This window comes from Anser cygnoides, chromosome 2 (assembly GCF_040182565.1).
Source record: "Anser cygnoides isolate HZ-2024a breed goose chromosome 2, Taihu_goose_T2T_genome, whole genome shotgun sequence".
NCBI classification, from domain to species: domain Eukaryota; kingdom Metazoa; phylum Chordata; class Aves; order Anseriformes; family Anatidae; genus Anser; species Anser cygnoides.
In genome coordinates this window covers 148,726,015-148,749,517 of record NC_089874.1, presented here as the reverse complement: position 1 = coordinate 148,749,517, position 23,503 = coordinate 148,726,015, and the positions used below count along the sequence as shown (strand labels likewise).

Below are 23,503 nucleotides of genomic sequence, written 5' to 3'. Positions count from 1 at the left end.
GTATGAGGCGAGCAAGTAGCTTCAGGCACATAGCTACCTCTTCATGCAGATTACCTGTAAATTAGTTTGTTATTCTGTCTTTTGGGATGCTGTTCTAGCATCTACCATTTGTTAAGAGCGGAAATACACATTTTTTTTAATCTAAATCAGTATAATGGTTAAATCATAATTACAGTCCCAGAGAATTCAGCGTCAGTGTAGTTCAGTCATGCATCGGCATACTTTTAGGCAGGATTATTCAATTCCTACTTATAGTGTTTGGCTGTAGTAGATATGTTTATGTATATCAAGTTCTACGTGCACAAAATTCAAGTTGAAAAGCATGTATTCTGCATTTTAATACTTTTTTTTTTTTCACGACACATAAACAATGTCATTTCACTGTAGCATGGGGAAACAGCTGTCATTCAGAAAGCTAGATGGCACAAACCTCTCCCTGTTCATCTGAAAACCTGAGCGCACTAGACATTTGGCAGTTAACAAACTGAACTTAATGCCAGTATTTTAGGCATGCAAAGAGGATGTGATATCTTAACACCATCGAAATGATAATTAGAGACATCTGGCTCTGTGCAGGTACAACAGGAGACATCTTAATGCCAGGGACAACTGTATTACAAACAAGATACTGCAGGTACCTGCCAATTTGCTCATTGTAATCAGTCAGTCTGCTCTAAGGTCATTTAGGCAAATACCGAGCTGTCATACTGTGTTGTTGTTGTTCCTGTGTTAACAAATAGGTATTGGGAACATCTGCTTCCAAAAAAGTTACTTACTGTTAAAAGAAGCTGAAAAGCAATGCAATTAGTTACTGTTCTAGAAATTAAAATGTTTAAATGGGGAAAAAATTTAAAGTGCTTGCAAGATGAAAAGTGCAAAGAACAAGTTATTGAAAGTATTTTCCATGGGATATGAGTGTGCTGTTGGCAGTACTTTGCTGTTAAGTCCTTTCCAGCAGTATTCAGGGAGCAGCTCCATGTGTTCATGAGTGTCATGGGCATACATGGTTACTTGCCCTGTTCTGTGAGCTAAGTGATGTGCTGAATTTGTTGTTCTTTATTACATTTCATTCGTGTTGCTGACCTATTCTCATACTGGTGTGGTATCCCAGTTCCTCTAATTTCTTAGTTTCATTATATAAAAAAAATCAGACAAAACCACTCAGCAAGACTCCAAAGCAAAACCTTAGCAGATGAACTCTATTTTTCTTGAAGTAATCTCCTCCTCCTCCTCCTTCTTCCACAAAATTAACTGCCAAAGACAGGCAGTTATTCCTCATTAAGAACACTTTGCCAGCACATCACACACTAGAGGTGTCGGCTAGAATACAGAACTGCAATGATAACAGCTGCTAATACACAATGAGATAAAAAGGAAAAGCAAGTAAATGAGAGCTTGAACTAGTCATAATTTTGAACTAAATGCAAAGGGAGATAAAATCCGGAGTTGGCTGTTAAATACCATTGCAGTGAGATATTTCCCACAGCTCAATTGGTAAATAGTATCATCACAGACAAGTTGTAATGCAATTGGTATGGTAAAATATGTTCAGAAGGATGGCAGGCAAACCAGCAGCACAGATTTCTCCTTCATTGTGTGGAAGATAGCATTAACTGTGTGATAGACTACTTGCAATACCATTCAGTGAATTGTATTTCATTTCAGTGCAATTATTCTAAAATTTCCTTTTTGATACATTTTAGATGTTAAAAGTAGTGTCTGTAAGAACACTGTACCAGTTGAGTACTACATTTTTTTCTTCAACATCTTGATAGTATTTTATGTATAATAAAATTATATGTATAATAAAACTATATGTATAATAAAATTCACCATTTTCCTTTTACATTCACTTACTTTATTATTCCTGTGAGGCTTCTATAGAGTGGATGTTTTAACAAGAAACTTAAGGATCTCTTGGGAACTGCTGAATCCCGTGGTCACCAGGACCTGGGGATTGTTTCTTCCTGGCTGCTGTAGTGGAGCCATGTACATTTTGTAGGAGACGACCAGGTGCTGGACAAGTATATACACTTGCATACACACCAAGGGGACACTGACACAGCCAGCCATACATACAACACTACCAGAAATCGTATATAACATAAGTACAGACAGCAAAGTCCTGTTCTCCCTGTCTGGCTGCTCAGGACTGGAATTCCCAATTCACACCGCATTGCAGATCCCTCACACAGTGGCACAGTCCCCCAGCCCATCCTATATCCTTACCTAGGAGAGTGAGTTTATACAGAAGAAACAGTTAAGAAAGGGTTTTAATAAGAAGACCCTTCCTCCTCCCCCTTTTCCCACACTTCCTCCTGGATCCACCCCAATCCTTCCTTTCCCTGCCTTTTGGCCATTTCTGTGAACACCCCACTGTAAATTTTACATCATCTCACAAGCCCCTGCTGATACCTCATAAAACGTTTTGCACAGTCCCATATGCCCCCTCAAATACTTTTTAATTCTTGAGATAATGATGTTTTCCCATTTTTATCAATGACAAAGGCTGATGCTCTTCAATGTGGCTTTTTTGGGGTGTTCCTTTACTGGCCATCAGTTTGTCCCTAAAGAGTGCTGTTCTTCACTCTTGTCTTTGTTACCACCTGCTCAGTTGGTAATTTCTGTGCATCTGTGTGTGTAACATGCCACTTAAATTGTTATTTGTTATTTCTTTTGTACTGAATTGTCCTTAACCACATTATTTAGTGAACCAAATGCTCACATTCATATTCCACATACTCTTACAGAGGCTGTCTGTAGCACAACAAAACTTGTCGTAAAGCTTAGAGGAAGATACCTCTTTGAAATTACTTGCTATTGTAGTTGTATAGTTGAGAAGTTTCATCAAATATCTGTCTGCACCACTGTAAGACTAAGAGATTTATTTGTTTATTTATTTATTTACTTACTTACTTACATATTTATTTTAATGTGAGCATTTTATCGAAGAACTGGCATTAACAGTGGACTGCCTTCCAGGAGTATCATTGTGGAAAAGAAGGTGAAGAGAGTGGAAGGTGCTGAGGCACTTTGTAGCCTTTGTAAGCTTTGTTAACTCACAGGAACTGTTTCTGAAAGACAGAAAACAGAATTTGAAGTGTGGAACTTCTTTGTCTGAAACGCAGGTCCCTGACTGCTGCCAGAATACTTGCAATAATATTAATACCCTATGGGTAAGTATTTATGAAAATAAGTATTTATGAATATACAGCATTTATGAAAATGAGCTGTCACACTAGAGAAGGAGACATATATATCGAAAGCGTGAGCAGAGCTTCATACTGAACTTCCCAAACCTGAGCAAGGATAAGCCGTGCTTCAGAGGAAATTGGGCTTCTCTGCTTGCACACAAAAAGACTTGCACCAGAAGAGCATTAGCTCTTTGCAGAGAGGACCGTCTCTTGGCATGGAGTTCAGCTCTTGTTTTGAGATACGAGGTAAGGCAAGAGTAGAATTAAGTAACAGAAAATTGCTGTGACGTGTGGATTACTTGAAGCTATAGCTGTTCTTTAGCTGTTCTTTATCAAAAAAGCTTTGATGTAGGCCTAATAACAAAGATTTGCCTTAATAGCTGGCACTTGGCAAATGCTTGTAGCTTGGCAAGAAAAAAGATCTCAACTCCTGATTCTCCCAAACTTGTCCTGTGTCAGACCTTTTTAATCTGAATGTGTTGCCTTTGGGCACATGTTGTGTTCTGTGGTTATCTGCAATAAGTCCTAGCACCAGACATACTTAAATATGAAAAATGAACTGATTTACAAAAATGAAAGGGGTAGGGTTTTCCTTTACAACATTTGGAATCAAAACTATCATAAATAAACACACGACAGTAAAGCCTGGTTGGAATATGTCTGAAAATACTTTCCTAGGGGTATTTTAGATTTTTTTCTGAGGTATAAATAGGCCACAGAAGAAGATTCAGCAGCATTTAATATACTAAATTATTATTTGTCAGAATGTTTATTATTCATTGCTGGCCGCTCCTTTCATCACCTTGGGGCTGGTTTTGAGCTTTTGAATTTTACCCTTCATCATGTACATTCATCTTTTACACTACCTATTTTTCTATTATCTCTTGGGAATGCAGCATCTGGATTTATAATAAACATGGCTGTGACAATCCCTGCGTTTTCTTTATGGATTGGTATGAACTCAGCAGATGAGAATTTTCCATGTGATAAAGCTTTCAGAACCCTTCTGGTCCTACTGTTACTGTACTCCTCAACTGGAAATTACTTCTGGCTTAAATACCCTAACTACCCATCACAGTACATCCCACATTAACGATCTGGTAAATTGTATGTCATAAAAAGGACACATTTAATGTGGAGGTTAGGATATTCAGTTTCACTACATACTGGTGGCTTCCATGGGTAAGAAAAAGAGTACAGCGGACATCTATGTGGGCTTTTAAGTGGCTGCTTATAGCAAATATGTGGAGAATGCTCTGGAGAACAACGATTTCACAGGAAACTTTAGCTTTCCTACTAGAGCAGAAAGAAATTAGAGGGCTGAAAATAATCAGTGGAATTCTTGACAGTTTCTCAAATGTCATCCCAACCTTTTTATCTCTCTCTCTCTCTTTTTGACCGTGAGCTAAATTTCTATGGGGGCTAAACAAAATGGGTTACATCAGCTAACTAAATCTTTTATCTTTCAGAATAGATACACTAATACACATCACTTAGGTTATGCAGCATTTTTGGTTGACGGAGCTTGTTAAGATGTACATGTACGTACAAACAAAAGTTTTCATGCTCCTGCAAGTACACACAGGGGCATCCACTGAGAGCAGCCTTTCCTCCTGCAGTGTTCATCAAGACGTGCACTCGTTAGTTGCCATTCTGTGCCATGCATGACATTGCAGCACCACTCCCTCTGCACTTGCAGAGCTTGTAGATGAACTTGAGCTAAAGTTTGATATCAAAGTGCCATAATTTAGAAAAACAGGAAGTCTGTGGAGTACACAAGACTGGCATTTAACACTGTGTGGCAGCTGATGTGAAAGGTAGATGGAGGGGAAGAACGTCTTTATGCTGCTTTACGTTTTGTCTCCTGTTGTGCCTATGAAAGTACCCATTGTTTCATTTTGAGCAGAGCATCCCTCTCCCTCTTTCAGTTTTTGTGATAGAAAACAAATATATCTGGTCCACTTTAGTTCTTTTGGACGACTGCACTGTTGCACTTTGGAGACTGGAGGAAGTTGGAAGACATAAAACATTTAATATTTTTTATATGCTTACTTCCATTTGTTTCCTGATTTCCTGTTCTTCTTGAAGTTTGTTATCTTCTGCATGTGATAGCATGCGTGTCATCAACAATCAGAAGGTACATTAGTTGATTACAAAGATAAGGCTAAACAAATTGACATCAAAAGTAAAATTACGTGGTTAATTTCTTTAATTTCTTACTTGAGATGAGAAAATAATTTTATGGCCAACATTCTGATTTGTCTGAGAGAGTTCAATTCTGCTGCATGAGATATTGAACATATCTTTTCACTCTTTCATTGATTTCAGGTAGAAATAGAAACAGAGAAATGGAATCTTTAAATGTGGAGATAAATGATACATATTCTTCATACTTAAATAATCTTCTAACTTGAACCTTCTACTACACTAAGAGTTTGTATCTGCTTAGAAACTTCCAATAATTTTGTGCAAATAACTATTTTCTTTGCTTTGCAGGCCCAAAATTAGCAGTTAAAATGTCTTAGTCTTTTTCATCAGCTAGATTTTCAATTAGGTAATTTTATTGTTAGTTTCTGTGTCATTTTTTGTTTCTGTTAGTTGTATGGTAAAGGTTTTGAGGCGCTATAGTGATGGTCCGTTAGTAATAATACAAAGTAGCTATAAACACCTTGAATGTGAAAAGAGTGGATAAGAATAGAAGGTAACTGAAAAGAGTTATTGGAAAACAGTTATTGAAAAAAAGCAGAGAAAAAGTTGAGCAGTGAAAAAAAGTGTTCCAAAAGAAGAGCTCATATTTTTAAAATGTTTCCTTCATGGGCAGAAATATCTTATTATGCTACTGCCCAGAATAGCTGCTCCATTATTATTTTTATTTAACTGTAATGCTTTTACATTTATTCAAAAAAAGGCTAAAAGGTTATCTGTTTAAGAGCATGGCTGAAACCACGTATGACCTCTGAAACCTCCATTCTTCTTGAAAAGAAATTGAATTTTCAAAGCTCACATTCTGGCCCTGGAGTTCCTTTATTGCATTTGATGTTTGTCTCCAGGGGTTTCCATGTGGCTGTAGCTCCCACCTTCACCATTGTTCTATCACTGCTGAACCTTATTACTTTCCATTTCTTATTTCAAATAAAAAATCCAATAAAACCAATTTCTTCACTTTGATTCTCTCGAAGAAACTTAGAAAAAAAGTATGGAATGGATTTCAGTATTGGCACCAATAATATCTAAAATCACAATCAGCCCCATGACAAGTCCTAGTATTTAGAAATATTATTCTTTGGGACAAAATGCCCATGCAGTTATATACCGTGACGTTAAATTTTCACATTGAGCTCCTCTGTGGGCAGCAGTAAGCGCTGGATGAATACCTGACCCTTCAGAAGATTATTATTTATCAGTGGAACAGGCCGTTGTAGATGCTGCAGACGTAAGTATGCAAAGGGCCTGACTTTGGTGAAGGGATTTATATCTGAACAAAGGGGGTGGAGAGCGCTACCTGATTTATCAGCGAGAGCCTTTGTCACCCTGGAGTTGGTGTGCCAGGGAACATTTCCTTAGAACGGAAATGCTGAGGTCGGCAGAACACAAGTGGCTGAAAACCGTGAATTACGGAGGGTTTATACACGGCTCAGCTTCCAGGAGCTGTGGGTGTTTGAAACTGCCTGCACGTGGCGCTCCGTGCTTCTGAGCACAGCTGCGGTTAATGGATGGGCAGTGCGTGCGCTTGGCAAAGCCGCGACCACTGGAGAGCCCAGGCCACCGCCCTGTCTTCTTCTGACCCCTTTTGTCTGTAAATAAAGGAAGAAAAGAATGAGCATTTAAGAGATCTTGCCTGCCCCGTTTCAGTCACAGCTCCTGAAACTCGATTCAGAAGTCTTCTTGCTGCTGTCCGTCCATTTTCTCCCAACCCGTGGCAGAGGGGAGCGAGAGGCTGGGTGGGTATCCTACGGGATATGAGAGTGGTGTGTGACTGAGAGGGTAGTATCAAAAGGCAGGCTGTGAATACAAAAGGGATTTCAAAAGGAACGAAGAGACCGTGCCGTTTAGCACGGGCAGAGTTACGCAGATTAAGCCGTGCCCTTGTACGCAGCCATTAAGGAAGGGCAGCGTTACGTTCACTGCAGTGCTCCCAGATACAAACCCCGCTCCACAAAGGGAAGATGTTAGGTGCTGACTTCTCTTTCAAGCGATGTACGCGCGACCTAAGGCAGAGTCGGTGTTACATGTAACGGCACATTGGAAAGGGGCAGCAGTCTGCGCGGATGTGCCAGGTGCCTGCATTCCACCGCGCTTAAAAGAAGAGGCCCGAATACCTCATCTCCTCCAGATAACTGAACTGGAAACTTCTGTGGGGGTACAAGACATTACAAGGCAATTTTAACTCGGTGTTAGGAGAATCTGTTGCCACCGAGCTGTGGAGATTACTTTAATGCACACAGTTTCTGTTTGTAGATAATTAATGTTGTTTTAGGCAATTGGAGCTATTAATGCCGCTTTGTATTTGGGGTGCTGTTGTGTCTCAGTGCAAGTACAGACTGCTATCTGCGTATCCTAAGTGATTCTTTTGTATTCCTGTACACTTTGTGATAATGAAATTAAGGCATTCATTATGCTCAGAAATATTTGGAATTGCTGAGGGTAGGGAGGAAAAAAACAACACAGAATTCAGACACAACTCATTAACCAACTGGTAACAAGTCATTGCAGGTTAGCCGATCTCTGGTAACTATTCATGTGGATGGTCTTAGCCTGCAGCATGTACAAAAGTAATTCAAGTTGCTTTAGCCCTTAAGGTAAAGTCAGTCTGACGATTTGGAAGGGATTACATCTTTGAAGCCTTAATCAGATAATTTCCATTTAGCAGCGCTCCTTCTGCTCGTTGCACTGATACAGTGCAGCAAGGCCGTGGAGGGAGATGACACATCTGACTTATATCAAGGGTCTTACTTAGGCAGGAGTGAGGAATAAAAGGGCTTTGTTTGGTTCCATCTGCCTTCTGACTTAAGACTATCATTTAAAAACGACTAATGGAGTTTGGGCACCGCTTGAGTTTTCTAAACTATTTTGTGATGGAAGTCTTATGTTTGTGGTTTTCCTGAGTAGCTTGGGCGATGCTACTCATTTTTTTTTTTCAGTTTGACATCCTTTTTATGTCCTCTTTTTCAAAAAATGAGTATTTTAAATGGTGAAATTTTCTATGACCTCTTGCCTCCAGTGACGTGATGAGTTCTGTATAGTAGGAAGTTGATATTTTTGTTTCATTTTTCATGTTAATCATAATTAACCAAATTGACTGAACTGTTCTGGCAGTGCACTAAATAATGAGAGCCCTGTGCAAGTCCATGGAATACGGCTATTTTATGTGCCCACAGCAACGGCTTTGAACATGCTGATGTTCTGTGCTGTAGATACTATTTTTTTTAATTATGTGGACTTTTTGTTTAAAAACTGATAGGCATGAATAATGAGTCACATTTATGTTATACACGGGGTTTTCATTTCCTTTTCAGATCCCTAGGAATTTGCCGGTGGTAAAGCACTGTGTGTTTACCGATATACCGATAAAAAGCATTTGCGTGTTTTTTCTTTGTAAATACCTTTCACCAACATCTTTGAAGTAGCCCACAGATCTCCAGGAGTCCGAAGGCTGGAGCTGAGAACCACTACATTACCATAATATTGCTTCTTAATCTTAGTTTTCTTTAATTAAAGCTATTTGATCATATTTGTAAATTAAATCTGGATATGCATGCATATATAACAGCACCGTGAAGTATTAATATTGAATCAAGCGACTTTGTTCTCTAGAAAAACTTCAAAAGGCAATGCCAGTGGGTGTGCAACAGTCATGGAAAGCTGCTAAGGGTAGGACTCCAATTTGCAACACCTACACGATGGTTGAGCTCATTGGCCACGGAACACCACTGTGAAACTCCGTGTTGGTATTGCATCAGCCCTTGTGCGAAGGATTTTTTTTTCAGAACAGCACCCTAATCCTGCTGCACATGCACACTTCAGTCTCTTTGGGGCACATTTGACCTCCTTGATGCTGCAAATTCTAAACTTCACGCTCAAACTCCACTTAATGGATATCCCTCAATGGGAAGTCTGAAGTGGGCTTCATCTCACCAATCTTCAGCCATCTATTGTGAGGTGTTCATGGCTAAGCCAGGCATCTACGTCTGTTGTTATAGTCAATACAGATCTTGTCAGTGATATCGGTGGCATTTAAGTTTTGATTTCCCCGATGGGTATGTTTATTAGACAAGATTCTTTGCTTGAATCTGTTCTAGCCCTCATGCGGGCAGCTGGTAGGGAGCATTCTCTGTGATGCTAAGTCCATTTTATTGGAACAGACAAGTGCTGGGCCTGTCTGCCGGAAAATACAGATAATTTTGGTATTGGCGTTGGTATGTTCCCCTTCCCCAGTTAGAAGTTAGTGTCAATCACACTATTGAAATGGTTCATGGTGGGTTTTTATGAGGTTACGTACTTGGCAGAGCATCTGGAGAGTGTTGGGGTGCTTGGTACACCTACCTTTCTCAGACAATTTAATTTTTCAACTGAATGCGGGGCTTGGAGTAGTTAAAAAGGGGGGGGGGAGGGGAAGCAAATCAAAAGCAGCATTTGACTTCTAATATATCACTTAAACCCCCTCTTGAGACTAACGTGAGACATTGATATTCCAGGGCTTTGTATCTAATGTCATGTTTTTGTATCCTGCCTCAGAACATGGGTTGTTATTCAGCCTCAAGATAGCTATTCAAGTACCTTCACAGTACTCTACTGCTTTTAAAGCTAAAATCCTACACTACCAAACCCCTTTTCTCCTGGAGGTGCTTCCCCCCCGTACCAAGCGAGCTCGTTAGCTGCACACTTTCTCCCTCAGCGCAGCCCCTGCCCAGCCAGGACCACAAGGATGCCTCCACGCCGCCCCTAGCCCCCGAGCTGCCCACGGGGGTGCGCTGCGAGCCCCCCGGGTGCCCACAGAGGATCCCCGGAGCCCGGCGGGTGCCCAGAGCCGAGGGGCGGCACCCCCCCCCCGCATCAGCCCCCCGCCGCCCGGGGGACACAAAATGGCGGCGGGGCACCCCTGAAGCCCGGCGCCCTCCCACACCGCGCATGCGCGCCCCGCTCCCCCGCCCCAGAGGTGTTTCCGCCCGGAGCCTTTTCGCGGCGCACCGCCGCGGCTTAAAGCCCCGCTTCCGGCGTTTCGGTTTTCTCTTTCCGGCCGGGGCTGGGCGAAGATGGCGGCACGCAAGGAAGGCTCCGGCGCGGCCGGCGGCGGCTTCGGCGCCGCCAAGGGCAAAGGCAAGGCCGCCGCCGCCGGGGACGCGGCCGTGAAGCAAGTGCAGATCGACGGGCTGGTGAGTGCCCGCTCCGGGGGCCTTGGGGGCAGCGGCGGCGGCTTCGCGGGCCGGGCTCGTTCCTGGAGGGCAGCGGCGCCTCCACGGCTGTCACCTTTTGCCTTTCTCCCTTCCCCTCCTCTGCGCCAGAGCCCTCGTTTTGTGCTTCCTCCTTTCGTACCCAGCGCTGCGGGAAGGTGTGGGAGGTGGCGAGCATGTTGGGGGTTTCTTCACCCGTTGTGCCTTTAATCTTCTTTGTCAGGCTGGCCACAGCTTACCGTGTTTTGTTAGTACGACGTAAAATGTCAGAGTGAAGTTATTCTGGTGAAACTGCTTAGTAGAGTTTACCACACAGGCCTTAAGCAGAAATGTCTGCTAAAGTTGGTTCTCAGTTTTGCTGCTGGCACTCTGTGTCGGTTCCTATCTCTGCAGTTGGCAGTACTCTGAAATATCACGGAGTGGGGAGAAAAAATAATTACTGGAACATTTAAGAGCATAAATGTTTGTTTCTTCGTTATTTTTGCCAGGTGTCACTGGAGCAGTGTGTAGGCGAAGCACAAATGAGGGTTGGTATAACAGTAATGAGAGCAGTGCATCATTTTGGGGCAAGCATTGAAAAGCCTGCTGGGCATTAATTAGGGATAGACCCCCTTGTTATCCCAGAGTTACAGTTTAATAAGCGTTTGGGAAGATGAATAATAATTTATTTCTCTGTACAGGTCCTTATGATTGAAAGATGCCATTTGAAGTAATGGCTGAAAGTATTTCTGCAGTACAGTGTCCAGTTGTTTACAGCATTGGTGCACGTGGCTTATCCAAAGGGGTAGCCAGTACTGACCAGCTGTTATGTTTAGTCCTAAAATCAGCAACTGACAGTGGGCTGCTGCTGTTCTTAGCAGACTAGGACCAGACGGACTCCAGTGTATGTGTGTAGCTTTTTGATAACACGTCTGAGGGAACATTAGAGGGGAAAAAAAAGCAGAACACAGGTTGGCACCTTTAATTCCATTTCTGTGAGTGTAGAAACTTTTTAAAAATCAATTTTGGGTTTAATAATAACTGTTAAAGTTGACTTCTTTTGACTCTATCTCAACTAAAGAGAACAGATGTTTCAAAACTGTTCTCTCTCACGTGTGTAATCTGCTTCGTGAACTACTATTTGCTCAAATGAGCTGTGAGTGGCCCTGGTGGTCAACTTCTGACTGTCCAGCACATGTTCATGAACGCTTTTTGCTTTCTTTTTTAATCTTGTCCTCGTTTGTTACTCAGATACACTGTGGTGGTGTCTCCTGTCTAGAGGTGAAGGTGGCTTACTGGGAGCACTGGAAAGCTTTCACCCTTCCACCTGCAGATGATCTCAATGGATCTTACACAGAGCTCTCGGGATGGTAACAGTGAGATTCACAACCTGCTGTGATGCCTGGGGTGAAGGGAAGCATAAATTTGCTTGCCTTGTAACTGAAGCGGCTCCCTTTGCAAGTCCTCAGATTGTTCTACTCAAATTCTGCTAAAACTTTGCTAGCCTCCTACTGATTTAAATGTCTCAACTGTACTCTCACAAACTAATGGAGCTAAATTAGCCTTGACCAGAGTAATTACGTGCCAAAACTGGGGATGAATTGGTGGGAGTCAGGCAGTCAGCGATCTATTTCCCTCCGCTGGTGCCGCATCTCCTGGCAATGACACCAGTAATGCTGTCAGATGGAGCTGCTTTGAAAGCAAAGGCACACCACGCAGGTTGGTTTGGATTTGCTAATATAAAATGGAAGACACTTCAGTCTCTTGTATGTGTGAGAATACAAAAGTACTTTCAGAAAGTAGGATTTCAGGGGAACAGTGAAGTAAAAGAAAAGAGTATTAGTACTGGAGAAGTTCTAAATGTCAGCGTGTTACCTTAAAACATAATACATAAAAAACATAATACATAATCACACAGCAAAACCACTTTTCTGGCTTCCTCTTAAATTAGGCGCAAGTAGAGCATTTTGTCGTTAACTTCTTTCTCATTTTAGTCTGATTATTTCCTTATTCTATTATGCAGTGGTGCCATTTGGATTTAGATCAAGTGCAATTTTGTTCCAGGTAGTGCAAGAGTAAATTAAAAACCACTGTCACAGCGGAAGTAAAAGCTAACAATGAAATTCTGACTTTTAAGATGGGCTAAGTCCATGTAACTTTAAAAAATGTTAGCACTTTATTAGCGTGCTCCACAAAATAATAGTGCAAAAGTTTAGGAAGATTCAGGTAGGTGTCACGTTATAGACACTCGATAACTTGAATGAAGCACCTGAGTGCTTTTTTTATAAAGTGCTTCTGAAATGAAATGTGAACGTAATTTTCCAGCCTTCACAACTTGACAGGAAGGAGAAGAGCACAAGTCTGTACTCTTTTTTGCTAGTAGAGCTGAGAACTCAGTTGTCAAATGATACTTACATATGACTAGCTACTCTCCTGCAAGATGAGTTCTAAAGTATTTTATTCTGTTTTATTACCTTGAGCAGACTTGGTTTAGTTTTTCTTTGTGACAGAGTTAAGGTCACCTCATTATCACCTTTTGCCACTTGAGAACGGGATGTTAAACGGAACTCAGACCTGCGAAGACTAAAAATTGCCTAGATTTATGATTAGTTCTGGCACTTGTGCACAGTCACCTGCATGGTGGTTGCTCAGGCAGCCACTTCTAGCTGTCCAGCTGCTTTCACAGCTGGTTGTAACCCCCTTTAATGGCAGGGGCATTGCTTAGAGTTGGAAAGAGGTGCGGTTGTGACCAGACACCTAGGATGTCTCGCCCCTTGTAGATAATTCAGTGTTGTCTCTGCTCGCCAGTTCATGGAAAGCAGGGATTATAACGTGCTTTTTCTAAGCTTCATGCGTGGAGGAGGAAGGGAAGCACAGACCTGGGGAGTGCATGAGGGAGGGAGGGAGGGATGCGCGGAAGAAAAGGACAAAGGCTTTCTTCCCAATTGCTTGTGTTCAACAGATTGTCCACCCCTTTTTTCCCTGCTGAGTGGGAAAGTAGAAACAAATCCAACAGATGTGTTGTGTAGCTTAATACATTTGCTGGAGGCCTCTGAATTTTTGTGTAGATAATGGCGTCCAGGTACACGAGCACCATATTTGAGCTTGAACCCTTGAGTATTTCTGACAGAATTTATGGGTGTAGTGTAGAGAAGGTTGTGCCTGACCTTGGGAACTTGTATTTCTCCCATGCTTCTAAGCTTGCTAGTTTTTCAGTTCCATGGGTGGGTGGCTCTTTGTAGCAAAGACCTCAGGTGTCACTCATGATTTGACCCCAGAGGTGTAGTCATTATTACATGCTATCTGAAGTAAATGTAAAGCAATGCCATAATTTGCCTTTTTTTTTCCTGAAGAGGTGTTGTTGGACTTCTGTTTATTGCAGTCGTTAAAATTCTTTGAGGGTACTGATCTGAATTTTTGGAGTTCAGCTGCTGTAATTAATCTGATTTGGCTCACTGACCTGATATTCTTGGTTTCCATGAGGTGCAGTAAACTTCAAGCTGTAAGCTGATGAATTTTGGAATATTGGTAATACTGATTCCTTTACTGAAAGAGGTTTTGGGACTAGCTGAATAGAGCTGGCAGTTTTATGATTACTCACCTGTGCAATTAAGTGACCTGCATAAGAGATGTGTGGATGTGGTGCTTAGGTGTGTGGTTTAGTGGTGGACTTGTAGTGTTATGTGATGGTTGGACTTGATGGTCCTGAAGGTCATTTCCAACCTAAATGATTCTGATTTTTTCCAAATCTTCACGTTTGTTTCCTTAATGCTAACAAACGTCATCTTTCCTCTTCTTCCTTTGTTAAGTCCTGTGCTCATTTGGGATCTGACTTTTTGGTAAATTATCTCCGTGGCGCAATTCTGTTCGTGTTCAGTGTTAGGGCCATACCATGAAACACTCCTGTGTTGTGCAGGGTTTCAGGCGTATAAGAACACTTACGGGATGTTGGTTTCTTTGGAATGCTGTTACTGTCTTCAGGTGAAAATTTGAAATGAGAGAGGTTGACAAGGAAATGCTGTGTTACTGTTGTGCCCGCTGGGTTAATGATCAAGGTAGTACTTTGGTTTTTCTTGATATTTAAATAAGAGCCATCATAACAAATATTGTGAAGAACTGCATTTGCTGGATTCGTTATCTCTTAAACTCCACGTCTTTCTCGGAATGAGTGTTTTGCTCTTGTGGTTTTTATTTGGGGTCTTTTACATGTGCACTAGAATATAGCCTTTAACTGTGCAAGTGCCAGCTGTTTGCTCTGTAGGGTCTTTGCATCCTTTATCTCACACAGCAAAGTGAGTAAATGAGGCGAAGAGGACAAACTCTGGCACTAAAACAACTGCACTGTGACCGTGAGAGCAACTGGAGCAAGTCTGTTTGTCGTTACAAAGCCCTGTGTTCCACTTGGGCACATCACTGCGGTGGAGGGAGGGCATATCACTGCAGGGGAACCTTGTTTCAAGTTTGTGGTAACTCTTCAGCATTTGCTTTTGCAATATTCCTGTTTTTTGTTTTGTTTTCAACAAAGTTGTCATATGCATGTTAATATTATTCAGGCTCAGCATAACATTGCTTTCCTGCTGGTAGCAGGCTGTTGGGTGACCCTGTGTTTCTTCGTTTGCGTGCTGGTTTCCCATTGCTTCATAGCCTCATCTTGTGAACTTGCACTCTTGGGTAAGCTTACACAAAATGAAACTTTCAGGCATTCCGTGAAAAAAGCTTACAGATTGTCCAGTTTTTAAATTTTTCATGAAGTGCCGTAGCTTTAATAAGAGATCCCGAACTTCCACCGAGGTTTGGAGACTTTTCTAGAATGCTTTTTTTAGTGAAACTTCTAATCCTGTTCAACTAAGATTGCACCAAGGGCCTCCTCTGTGCATTTTTGCACATCTCACAATTCCAGTGGTAGTGTCAGGCAAGGTGTAAAGCTGTAAAAACAGGGACGAGCTGCTGTGTCACTTGGAGACGTGAGATCAGGTAGGATGAATAACATTTTTGCTAGATAAGCACGAAAGCTGATGTCATGTAGAAATCGAACTAATATTAAACAACGTAGTTGCTCTGTGGTGGGCTGTGGGCCATGTCTGACCACTAGTATGGGGATAATGGGCACGTGGAAGCCGCCTTCTGCAAAAATAACAGTTGTGGGTTGGGCAATGGGCATCTTCCAGTAAGGCAAGTGTCCTGGCTGCCAGACCAGCTAAGTGCTTTTTATTTATCACGTTTACCTTCAGAGTGGTCACACAGAAATATGTTGTTATTGGGAAGCTGTTTCATTTTTTGCGTATCCTGCGTTATGCGAGGATATTCCAGGAATAAACAAAATGAAAAACAGCAGAGATCGTTTTTGCAGAAAAACAGCTTCTCAACCAACTAAATCCTTAAACACCAATATATGACTTTTAAATCTATTTCTAACCTCTATTGAATGTACATATTCATTCAAAAACTATTCTGAAATACTTTCGGAGGATATTGTTGACTGGACAATAAGGCTTTCTCGTTTATTGCTCTTGTGTAGCAATGTAATTACAACCATAACACCACGATAATGCATTAAAATGCTAGTTGCTCTTATTACTTCATTAAAGGGAATGATATTTCCTTTTTTATTAAACCATTGTGTAGGAGTCATTTTCACATTTATGGCCATTGTACATAAATTTTACATGTTGTAGGAAGTAGTAAAACTTATATAGACTTCTCGAAACTACTGTAGGATTCTGTTCCTTTATCTTCATAGCTGTTAATGCGGAAAACCTTAATACTAGTAACAAATCGCTAGTCTGGAGTTAGTGAGTATTGCCAGAGCTTTCGGCAGAAGCCTTTGTGGATAGCAGCAGGTGAGGCATGCCTGAATCTTTAGGCCATCAAACTCGGAGATGAAGTGTAGAGGCACTAGTAATACTCCAGATGATGTTCCAGTGTCAGGTAACACTCCATCTACTTAGTTCTCTGAGTATGTATTGAGGCACTTTTTTAAAATTTGCATAGAACTCAAGCTAAACCTTAAGATACCCTTGTCTAGTTAAATAAAATACAAACACACATTGGCCAAAACGTAACTTCTAACCATTGTCTAGACATACTTGTAGGCTTTGTATTTGCACTAGTGTGGCTATAGTGTAGATGCAAGATTTGAGTGATTTACTCCAAGATTGTTACTTTAAGCTTCATTACATTATCCCTGATTTGGTGATGTAGCGTGCTTAATGGTTAGTATTGTCTGTGGTATGAAGAGCTTTGTTTGTTGTTTTTATCTTCTAATCTACATAAAAGCTTGCGAGTCTGCCGTAAAGAAAATAAAACTAAAATTATTGAGCTCTTTTTCCATAGTTACTTTACTCGCAGTCATGGTATTTAAGCTGCTTGTACATTGTTTTCTTATTAGCAGCCATTTTTGTCCAGAAAGTATATGACAAACAGGATCACGTTCCCAGCTGCTGATAAGGAAGGCCTAGATAGCTTCTGGGGTAAGGGCCTCTTGAAGATGATTTGTCTGATCACGGTAACTGAAAACACAAGATCACGTATTCACTGGAAATTAGTTTTTGAGACTTATCTTCAAGCACTTCTTAAATGAGAGCTTTTGAGATGCTCAGAAGGAAAGCAAGACACTTCCACAGCATTTGAGTATGTTTCATTTAAAATTGATAATAAATGAAGCCTGTATTGAATTGCCTTAAAAATCTTTGACATTTTCTTAAGTTTTGAAGACTGTGCTTTTCCAGTTTCCCTTCTGGTTTCTTCCTTTCTCCTTATCCTGCTTAAAGACTTTGCAAAAATGCCCAGGCTGTGTGCTCTGCTTGCTGCTCTCTGTACAGCTCCTTGACGTTGCACAGCTATAGAATGGAATTTTAGGACCACGTGTCCTTCAGGCTGCATTTCTTTTTCTATGTCCTTCCAAAGAAGTCCAAATGGTATTTTAAATTGAAGTTTGGTCTCTTGGATTTTCCCTTGACCTGTTTACCTTAAAATGTAGATCAGATAGAGACAGAGTTAATGTGTGAACTGAACACTAGCTGGATGTCTCCCTGGAAACATGAATGGTGGAGAACATGCAGACATTTGGTATTGGTTGGGTGATTTTACATATCTCCATATTATATATACACATACTTTGTATTAATATTCAGTTATGATGAATTGCATGACTATAACCCAGAGGGGAACTGCTGATGTATAAGCAGTGCTCCCATTCAGAAGGGAAAGTACTGATGTGTGCTACCAAGTCAGAAAGAACCTCATTGGAATATACCTTCAATTTTTTCAGGCTTAGTGGAAGTGCCAGTGAAATTTGGAGGCTTATTTCCTCACCCTTTTGTTCTCTAGCTGGCTAAGTTTGTTGGTGACACTTCGGTAGCACTCCGTGGAAAACATTCCACAGTGTCTGACCTGTTGGCCTTAAGAGCCAATATGCTGGGTTTACACGGCAAGGTAGCAGAGGGCGGCAGGGGTGGGCTCTGTGAGCGGAGCCCAGCAGCTGCCCCATGTCAGAGCAGAGCCAGCTGCAACAGGACCTGCTGCTGGCCAGAGCCAAGACAGTAAGTGATGTTGTTTGTGCCTCTGGGACAGCAGATTGAAGTAAGGGAAAAAACTGCTGTGGCTGCGCAGCTGGGAGAGCAAGGAGTGAGAAGCAGCCCTGCAGCCCCCAAGGTGAGTGCAGCAGGAGGGCAGGAGGTGCTCCAGGCATGCAGCAGCAGTTCCCCTGCGGCCTGTGGAGAGGCCCCTGGTGGAGCAGGCTGTCCCCCTGCGGCCCACGGGTCCCACACGGAGCAGATCTCCACGCTGCAGCCCGTGGAGGAGCCCCCGGTGGAGCAGGTGGATGTGGCCTGGAGGAGGCTGCGGCCCATGGAGAGCCCCCGCAGGAGCAGGCCCCGGGCCGGAGCTGCAGCCCGTGGAGAGGAGCCCACGCAGGAGCAGGGGGTCTGGGGGGAGCTGCCGCCCGTGGGGGACCCGTGCTGGAGCAGTTTGCTCCTGGGGGATGGACCCCGTGGGACGGAGCCGTGTGGGAGCAGATGCTGAAGAACTGCTGCCTGTGGGCAGCCCCTGCAGGCTCAGTTCGGGCAGGACGGCATCCCGTGGGAGGGACCCCACGGGGAGCAGGGGCAGAGAGGGACCGTGAGGGAGCAGCGGAGGCGAAGTGTCAGGGACTGACCGCAGCCCCCATTCCCTTGCACCACTGAGGGGGAGGTAGAAGATGATGAATGGGGGGCAAGGGGGAAGGTGTTTTTAGTCTGCTTTTAATTTTCCCTGTTCTAGTCTGTTATTAATTGGCAATAAATCAAATTAATCTCCCTTACGCTGAGTCTGTTTCAGCCATGATGGTAATTGGTGAGTGATCTCCTGTCCCAGCCCATGAGTTTTTTGTTGTATTTTCTCGCTGTCCTTCTGAGGAGGGGGAGTGGGAGAGCGGCTGCGTGGTGCTTGGCTGCCTACCAGTGTGAAACCACAATAGCTAGCTTTGTCTGTTACCACAGTAACAGCCGTATAAATCAAAGTGGTAGAGAGTTGAATGAAGTGTGCCAAGAGTATTATCTGTGTTCTTTATTCCCCTTTTTATGTTGGCACGTTTCTATTTAAAACAATCTTCTTTTTTTGTTGTTGTTGTTTAGCTAACCTAGTGTTCCTCCAGTCCTTGGTCTGAGTGGTTTCTTCTAGTGTGGAAGAGACTCTTTTTCTATTTATTCTAAACTGTTGCTCTTGCTGTCAATTTCACTCCTAAATATCGACTTTATCCTCTTTGAGATTTCTTAATTAAAAATGGCTAAAGCACCTACATTGAGGTGGTTTGAGGATTAAAATTTCAGTGTCTCTTCTCAATGGCTAACAGGTATACTTGCTAACAAAGCACAAACTTTAAATGATTTGTAAGAACGCATTGGAGCACTCAGCATCTCCTAAATGTCGTGGTAAGTATACTCTAGTGAGGCATTTAGAACTAAAACATCTGGTATCACTTCATGCTGTGAAACTGGTGTGCTGACAAAAGGAGTTAATCTAAACGTGGAGGTGGTTTAAATGTGTTGAGCAGTGCTAGGCTTCAGACTTGAAGGGGAAAATATAATTTCAAAACAGCCTTTTTTTTCCTGCGTACAAGGAGAAATAATATGTTGCCCTCTGTGCTACTGTCATTTACAGTCAAACTCCTTGTTATTTGCTGCTCCTGCTATGTGCATATCAGTCTCCTCTCTTGCCTTGTACTTGTGTATGCATAGCTCTTGAAAACAGTGTAATGTGCTCTTTTGGTACCTAGTGGGCTGTTTTAATATTAAGGAGAATATTGCCACCAAATATCTTTCAAATAATTCACTGTGTTTTAATGATGGGAATGTTACAGCAGAAAACATCAGAAACAAAAGAGCTAGTAAGCGTTACCTTTGTGTCTTATTTTAGGTGTTAGTTTTGACTGAGACGCCTAAGACTGGAGAGGAGACAGTAGCTGGGTTTGTTGCTGAGGCAGTACGTTGCCCTCTTGCACACTGAAATATTGTTAAACATGTTCCTTTGGTTTTCATTTTATTGTCATAAAATTAGATCTTTGCAGTTGTCATGCAGCGTCGTATAGTTCAGGGTAACGTCTAAGATCCAGCAGGCCATTGGCAGCAGATAGAGATGCTGAAAGGCCTTTTGTGGTATGTATAAAATGAACGCCTTTTATGCCTTATTATGTAATAGGATTCTTTCTTCTACACTTTAAACAAATCTTACAGACTTTCTGAGAGATCTTGGAAGAAGAGGAAAAAGTCATTTTGTTTTTCTGGTCTTTGAAAAAAGATAATGTATTTTCAGTTTATTGTTGCTGGCTTCTTTCCTATTAATCTTTCTTTGCCACAGATGTTTTTTAGATATGATTCCTGTGCATATTATTTTTCCTTGTTTACATGCATGCTCAAAATGTATTCTCAATGATGGCACAGTTTGAGCATGCTGTTTTTTTAAATCTTCAGGAAGTGTTAAGATTACAGATGTCATATCTGCTTTAACAACAGTGCTTAGCAGTTCAATTGTTACTGCGTGTTACATGGTATCGTTTTAATGGAAAGTAAATATATTTATGTGTAATTGGAAAATTTCATGCTTGTGTAGTTGTCTTGTTAGTATCTTGTAGGATTATTCAATTATCCAAAATCAAGAATGCAAAACAAAAACAATAGAAGTTATTTAACCTTGATAATGTCTTGTGTAACATGCATGCACAAGATTATTTAGGAATAAGCGTAGGAAAACTCTCGAATTACTTGTGTGTGTGTGTATGCTTGTTTCAGATAAGCATTTTATTCATTTTTATGGCTAAATCTAATTTTAAAGTTAATAAAGAAAGACTTGTTCACTGGAGATTGAAGATGCACCTGAATTTTGCCATGTATATGCAACAATAGGCTAATTTTGTTATAAATTTTTGGTCCTTTACTGGAAAAGGAGGGTTGGGATGCTGCTTTGAGCAGATAAAGCTTGTCAATTTCTGCTCTTGTTCTGCTTAAACATTATAGCCTGCTTTGCTGTCTGCTGTCTTTCCTGTTCCAGGGAGCCCTGTATCTGTGTGGTATGTAATAGACACGTATGTATATATTTTTTTGTGTTAAGCACGTGCCTGTTTGGTGTTCAGGATCTTTGTTGGAGGTATAAGTTGCTTTTTGTCAATGTTCTTTATATGTGCAGATCTGAGGACAATAAGCAACCTCCTTTGTTAACATAGGGCTGAGTTCTGACCACTTAGCACTCAATTATTTTTTTGTTACATTATTGATGCTGAAAATCAGCAGTCTTAAAGCTTTTAAAATTATTTTAAGGTGGCATACAGAGTGTTTACTTCAGCTATCATATCACAGTTTGGGGATAATACAAGAGGCCATACTACCTTATCCGTATTTTCTCCTGGTGAGAAAATGAGAATGGTGCTTAATCTCACTGCTAATATTAATAATATTAGCTATTATTAGAAATGAGCTCCTTCGGAAGTGGTTTTCACACATCCTTATTCAGACAGAGGTACAAAAGCAAGTCTCTCTGAATGATGGGGAAGCTGAAGGTTACCAACAATAGCTCACTCTTGGTGGCTTTTTTCTTCCTGCACTTCTGTGTTTTAAGTCCGCAGGAAAGCTGAGACCCAGTCCAGTCTCTGTTCTCAGGATTGTGCTACCTGTTACTAGGACAAACTTTTTCTATCTCAGTCCTTTAGTACATAACCAAGCATTTGCCCAAAAGGGTAAGTGCTTGGATTTGGAAAATACGTCGCACAAAAGGTTATAAATGATTAAATTGTCATACAAGTCATGTCCAGTAGGGATTTTACTGGCTACTTGAAAGCATCTGTTGAATGCACGTGGAGGTCATGTGTTTTAAGACACTACCAAACAGTACGTGTATTCCAGTTGTGTTGAGCAGGTTATGAAGGACTTTGCAAAGGATCATTTGGTGGTGAAAACCAGCATGCTCGCCCCCAGTCAAGCTCTGCCCTATTCCACTAGTTCTTGAAGGCCAAATAGATAAGGGTGACTTTCTCGCAGTTTCTCTTCAGCTTCAAAATCATAATAGTTTTGCACAGTTTGATTGAAAATACTGATTAATAAAATTGGCTGCTGCTGCTTGTGGCTGTCATCTTTAAATCTTTTAATGGGAAACTGCTGGAAGTTGATGCTCAAGAGTAAACCTGCTTGCAAATGCACTGCTAGTTCAATAAACACTAATAATTCAACAATGGCAGTTTACTAATACACAGAATATATATGTATTGCTTGTATGGTGAAATATAAGCGTAAGGCTCTGGTGTATCCAGCAGAAAGCCTTGAAACTGTGCCTGCCTTTACTATTTCTGTGTGTGCTCTACAGGAGCGTGTTCATCAACTCTCACCCTAAAAATGAGGGTTGTGTATTGAATTCATTAAAAATAATGAGTCTAAACTGTGGTGGCAGTTTAGAAAAGTTACCTAAAATGCTAAATTTTCAGCTTTCGAAAGATTAGAGTCCTGCGAATCTTGTGAAATGGGAGAAATAATGCACTAAGTAGTGCTGGTGAAGCGCTCTGTCCCACTTGTAACTAGTAGGATTTGAGCCGTTTATCTTATTACAGCCCTCTCGCTGCCTCCTAACAGCGTGGTAATAACATCTAATGCCCTGCTGCTCGCACGATTGAAATCCTGGGGCTGTGTTAGAGAAATGTTTCTACAAGAAAGTTATTCTGCAGTGCCCATGGCCCCGGTGGTTTCCATGGAAATGAGGCTGGATCCATGTACTGTGAAATTTGTTATGAAACTTTGCATTGCAGAGAAATGCCTTACACTAGCGTGTGAACAGGGCGGTGGAGAGTTAATGCACAGATGTAATGGTGCATTTTTACTGATGCTGAGGCAATAATTAAAGTATACTAATGGGCTGTGCATAACCACGGGGATGGTTGTTAAGCCGCACCATTGTGCAGTCAAAAAAGATAAATGAAAATGTGGCAGGACAAAAAAGTCAGGAAGAGGCCGGTCTATTAATTAAAAGATGCCTTGATTTACATTTGGTATTTTTGTGTTTCTACTATTATAGTAGATAATACTATACTATTATTTTCTCCACTGTCTAATGACTGTCTCATTTGGTGTGTTGCAGTTTGTTTAACTTCCTCCCCTTGCAGGAACAAGCAGCTCACTTGAACGTAAGTGAATGACTTAAACAGCTCTTTCGTGGTGCCTACAAGACATTAGCTGATTAACTCAAGTTCCTGAGAGAGCTGAAAAAAGCCACATCATATGACAAACCGACAAGCTTCTACCCAGTGATCTCCCCTTCTCATGTTGTATTTGTACAGAAGCAGACTTCGTGTCTGTACTATTTCAGTTCTTCAAGCCAAATTCCACCTACCTGTTTATGTCAGTAGCAATTTTTTTCATTTTACATTTTAGATATTTACCAGATTTACTTCTAGATGCTAACTAATGTTTTGTTTCATGTTAT

At 41.5% G+C, this 23,503-nt stretch overlaps 1 protein-coding gene across 1 annotated transcript in view; it reads left to right on the top strand.

Moving 5' to 3' along the window:
• The first annotated feature begins 10,397 nt into the window (after window positions 1–10,397).
• The window catches only part of EIF3H (eukaryotic translation initiation factor 3 subunit H), an 85,493-nt gene continuing 72,387 nt past the window's right edge, over window positions 10,398–23,503 (top strand). Inside the window, exon 1 of the mRNA XM_013191759.3 lies at window positions 10,398–10,567. Within this exon, the coding sequence (XP_013047213.2) occupies window positions 10,448–10,567 (120 nt within the window). The 5' untranslated portion in view covers window positions 10,398–10,447. The remainder of the gene's footprint in view (window positions 10,568–23,503) is intronic.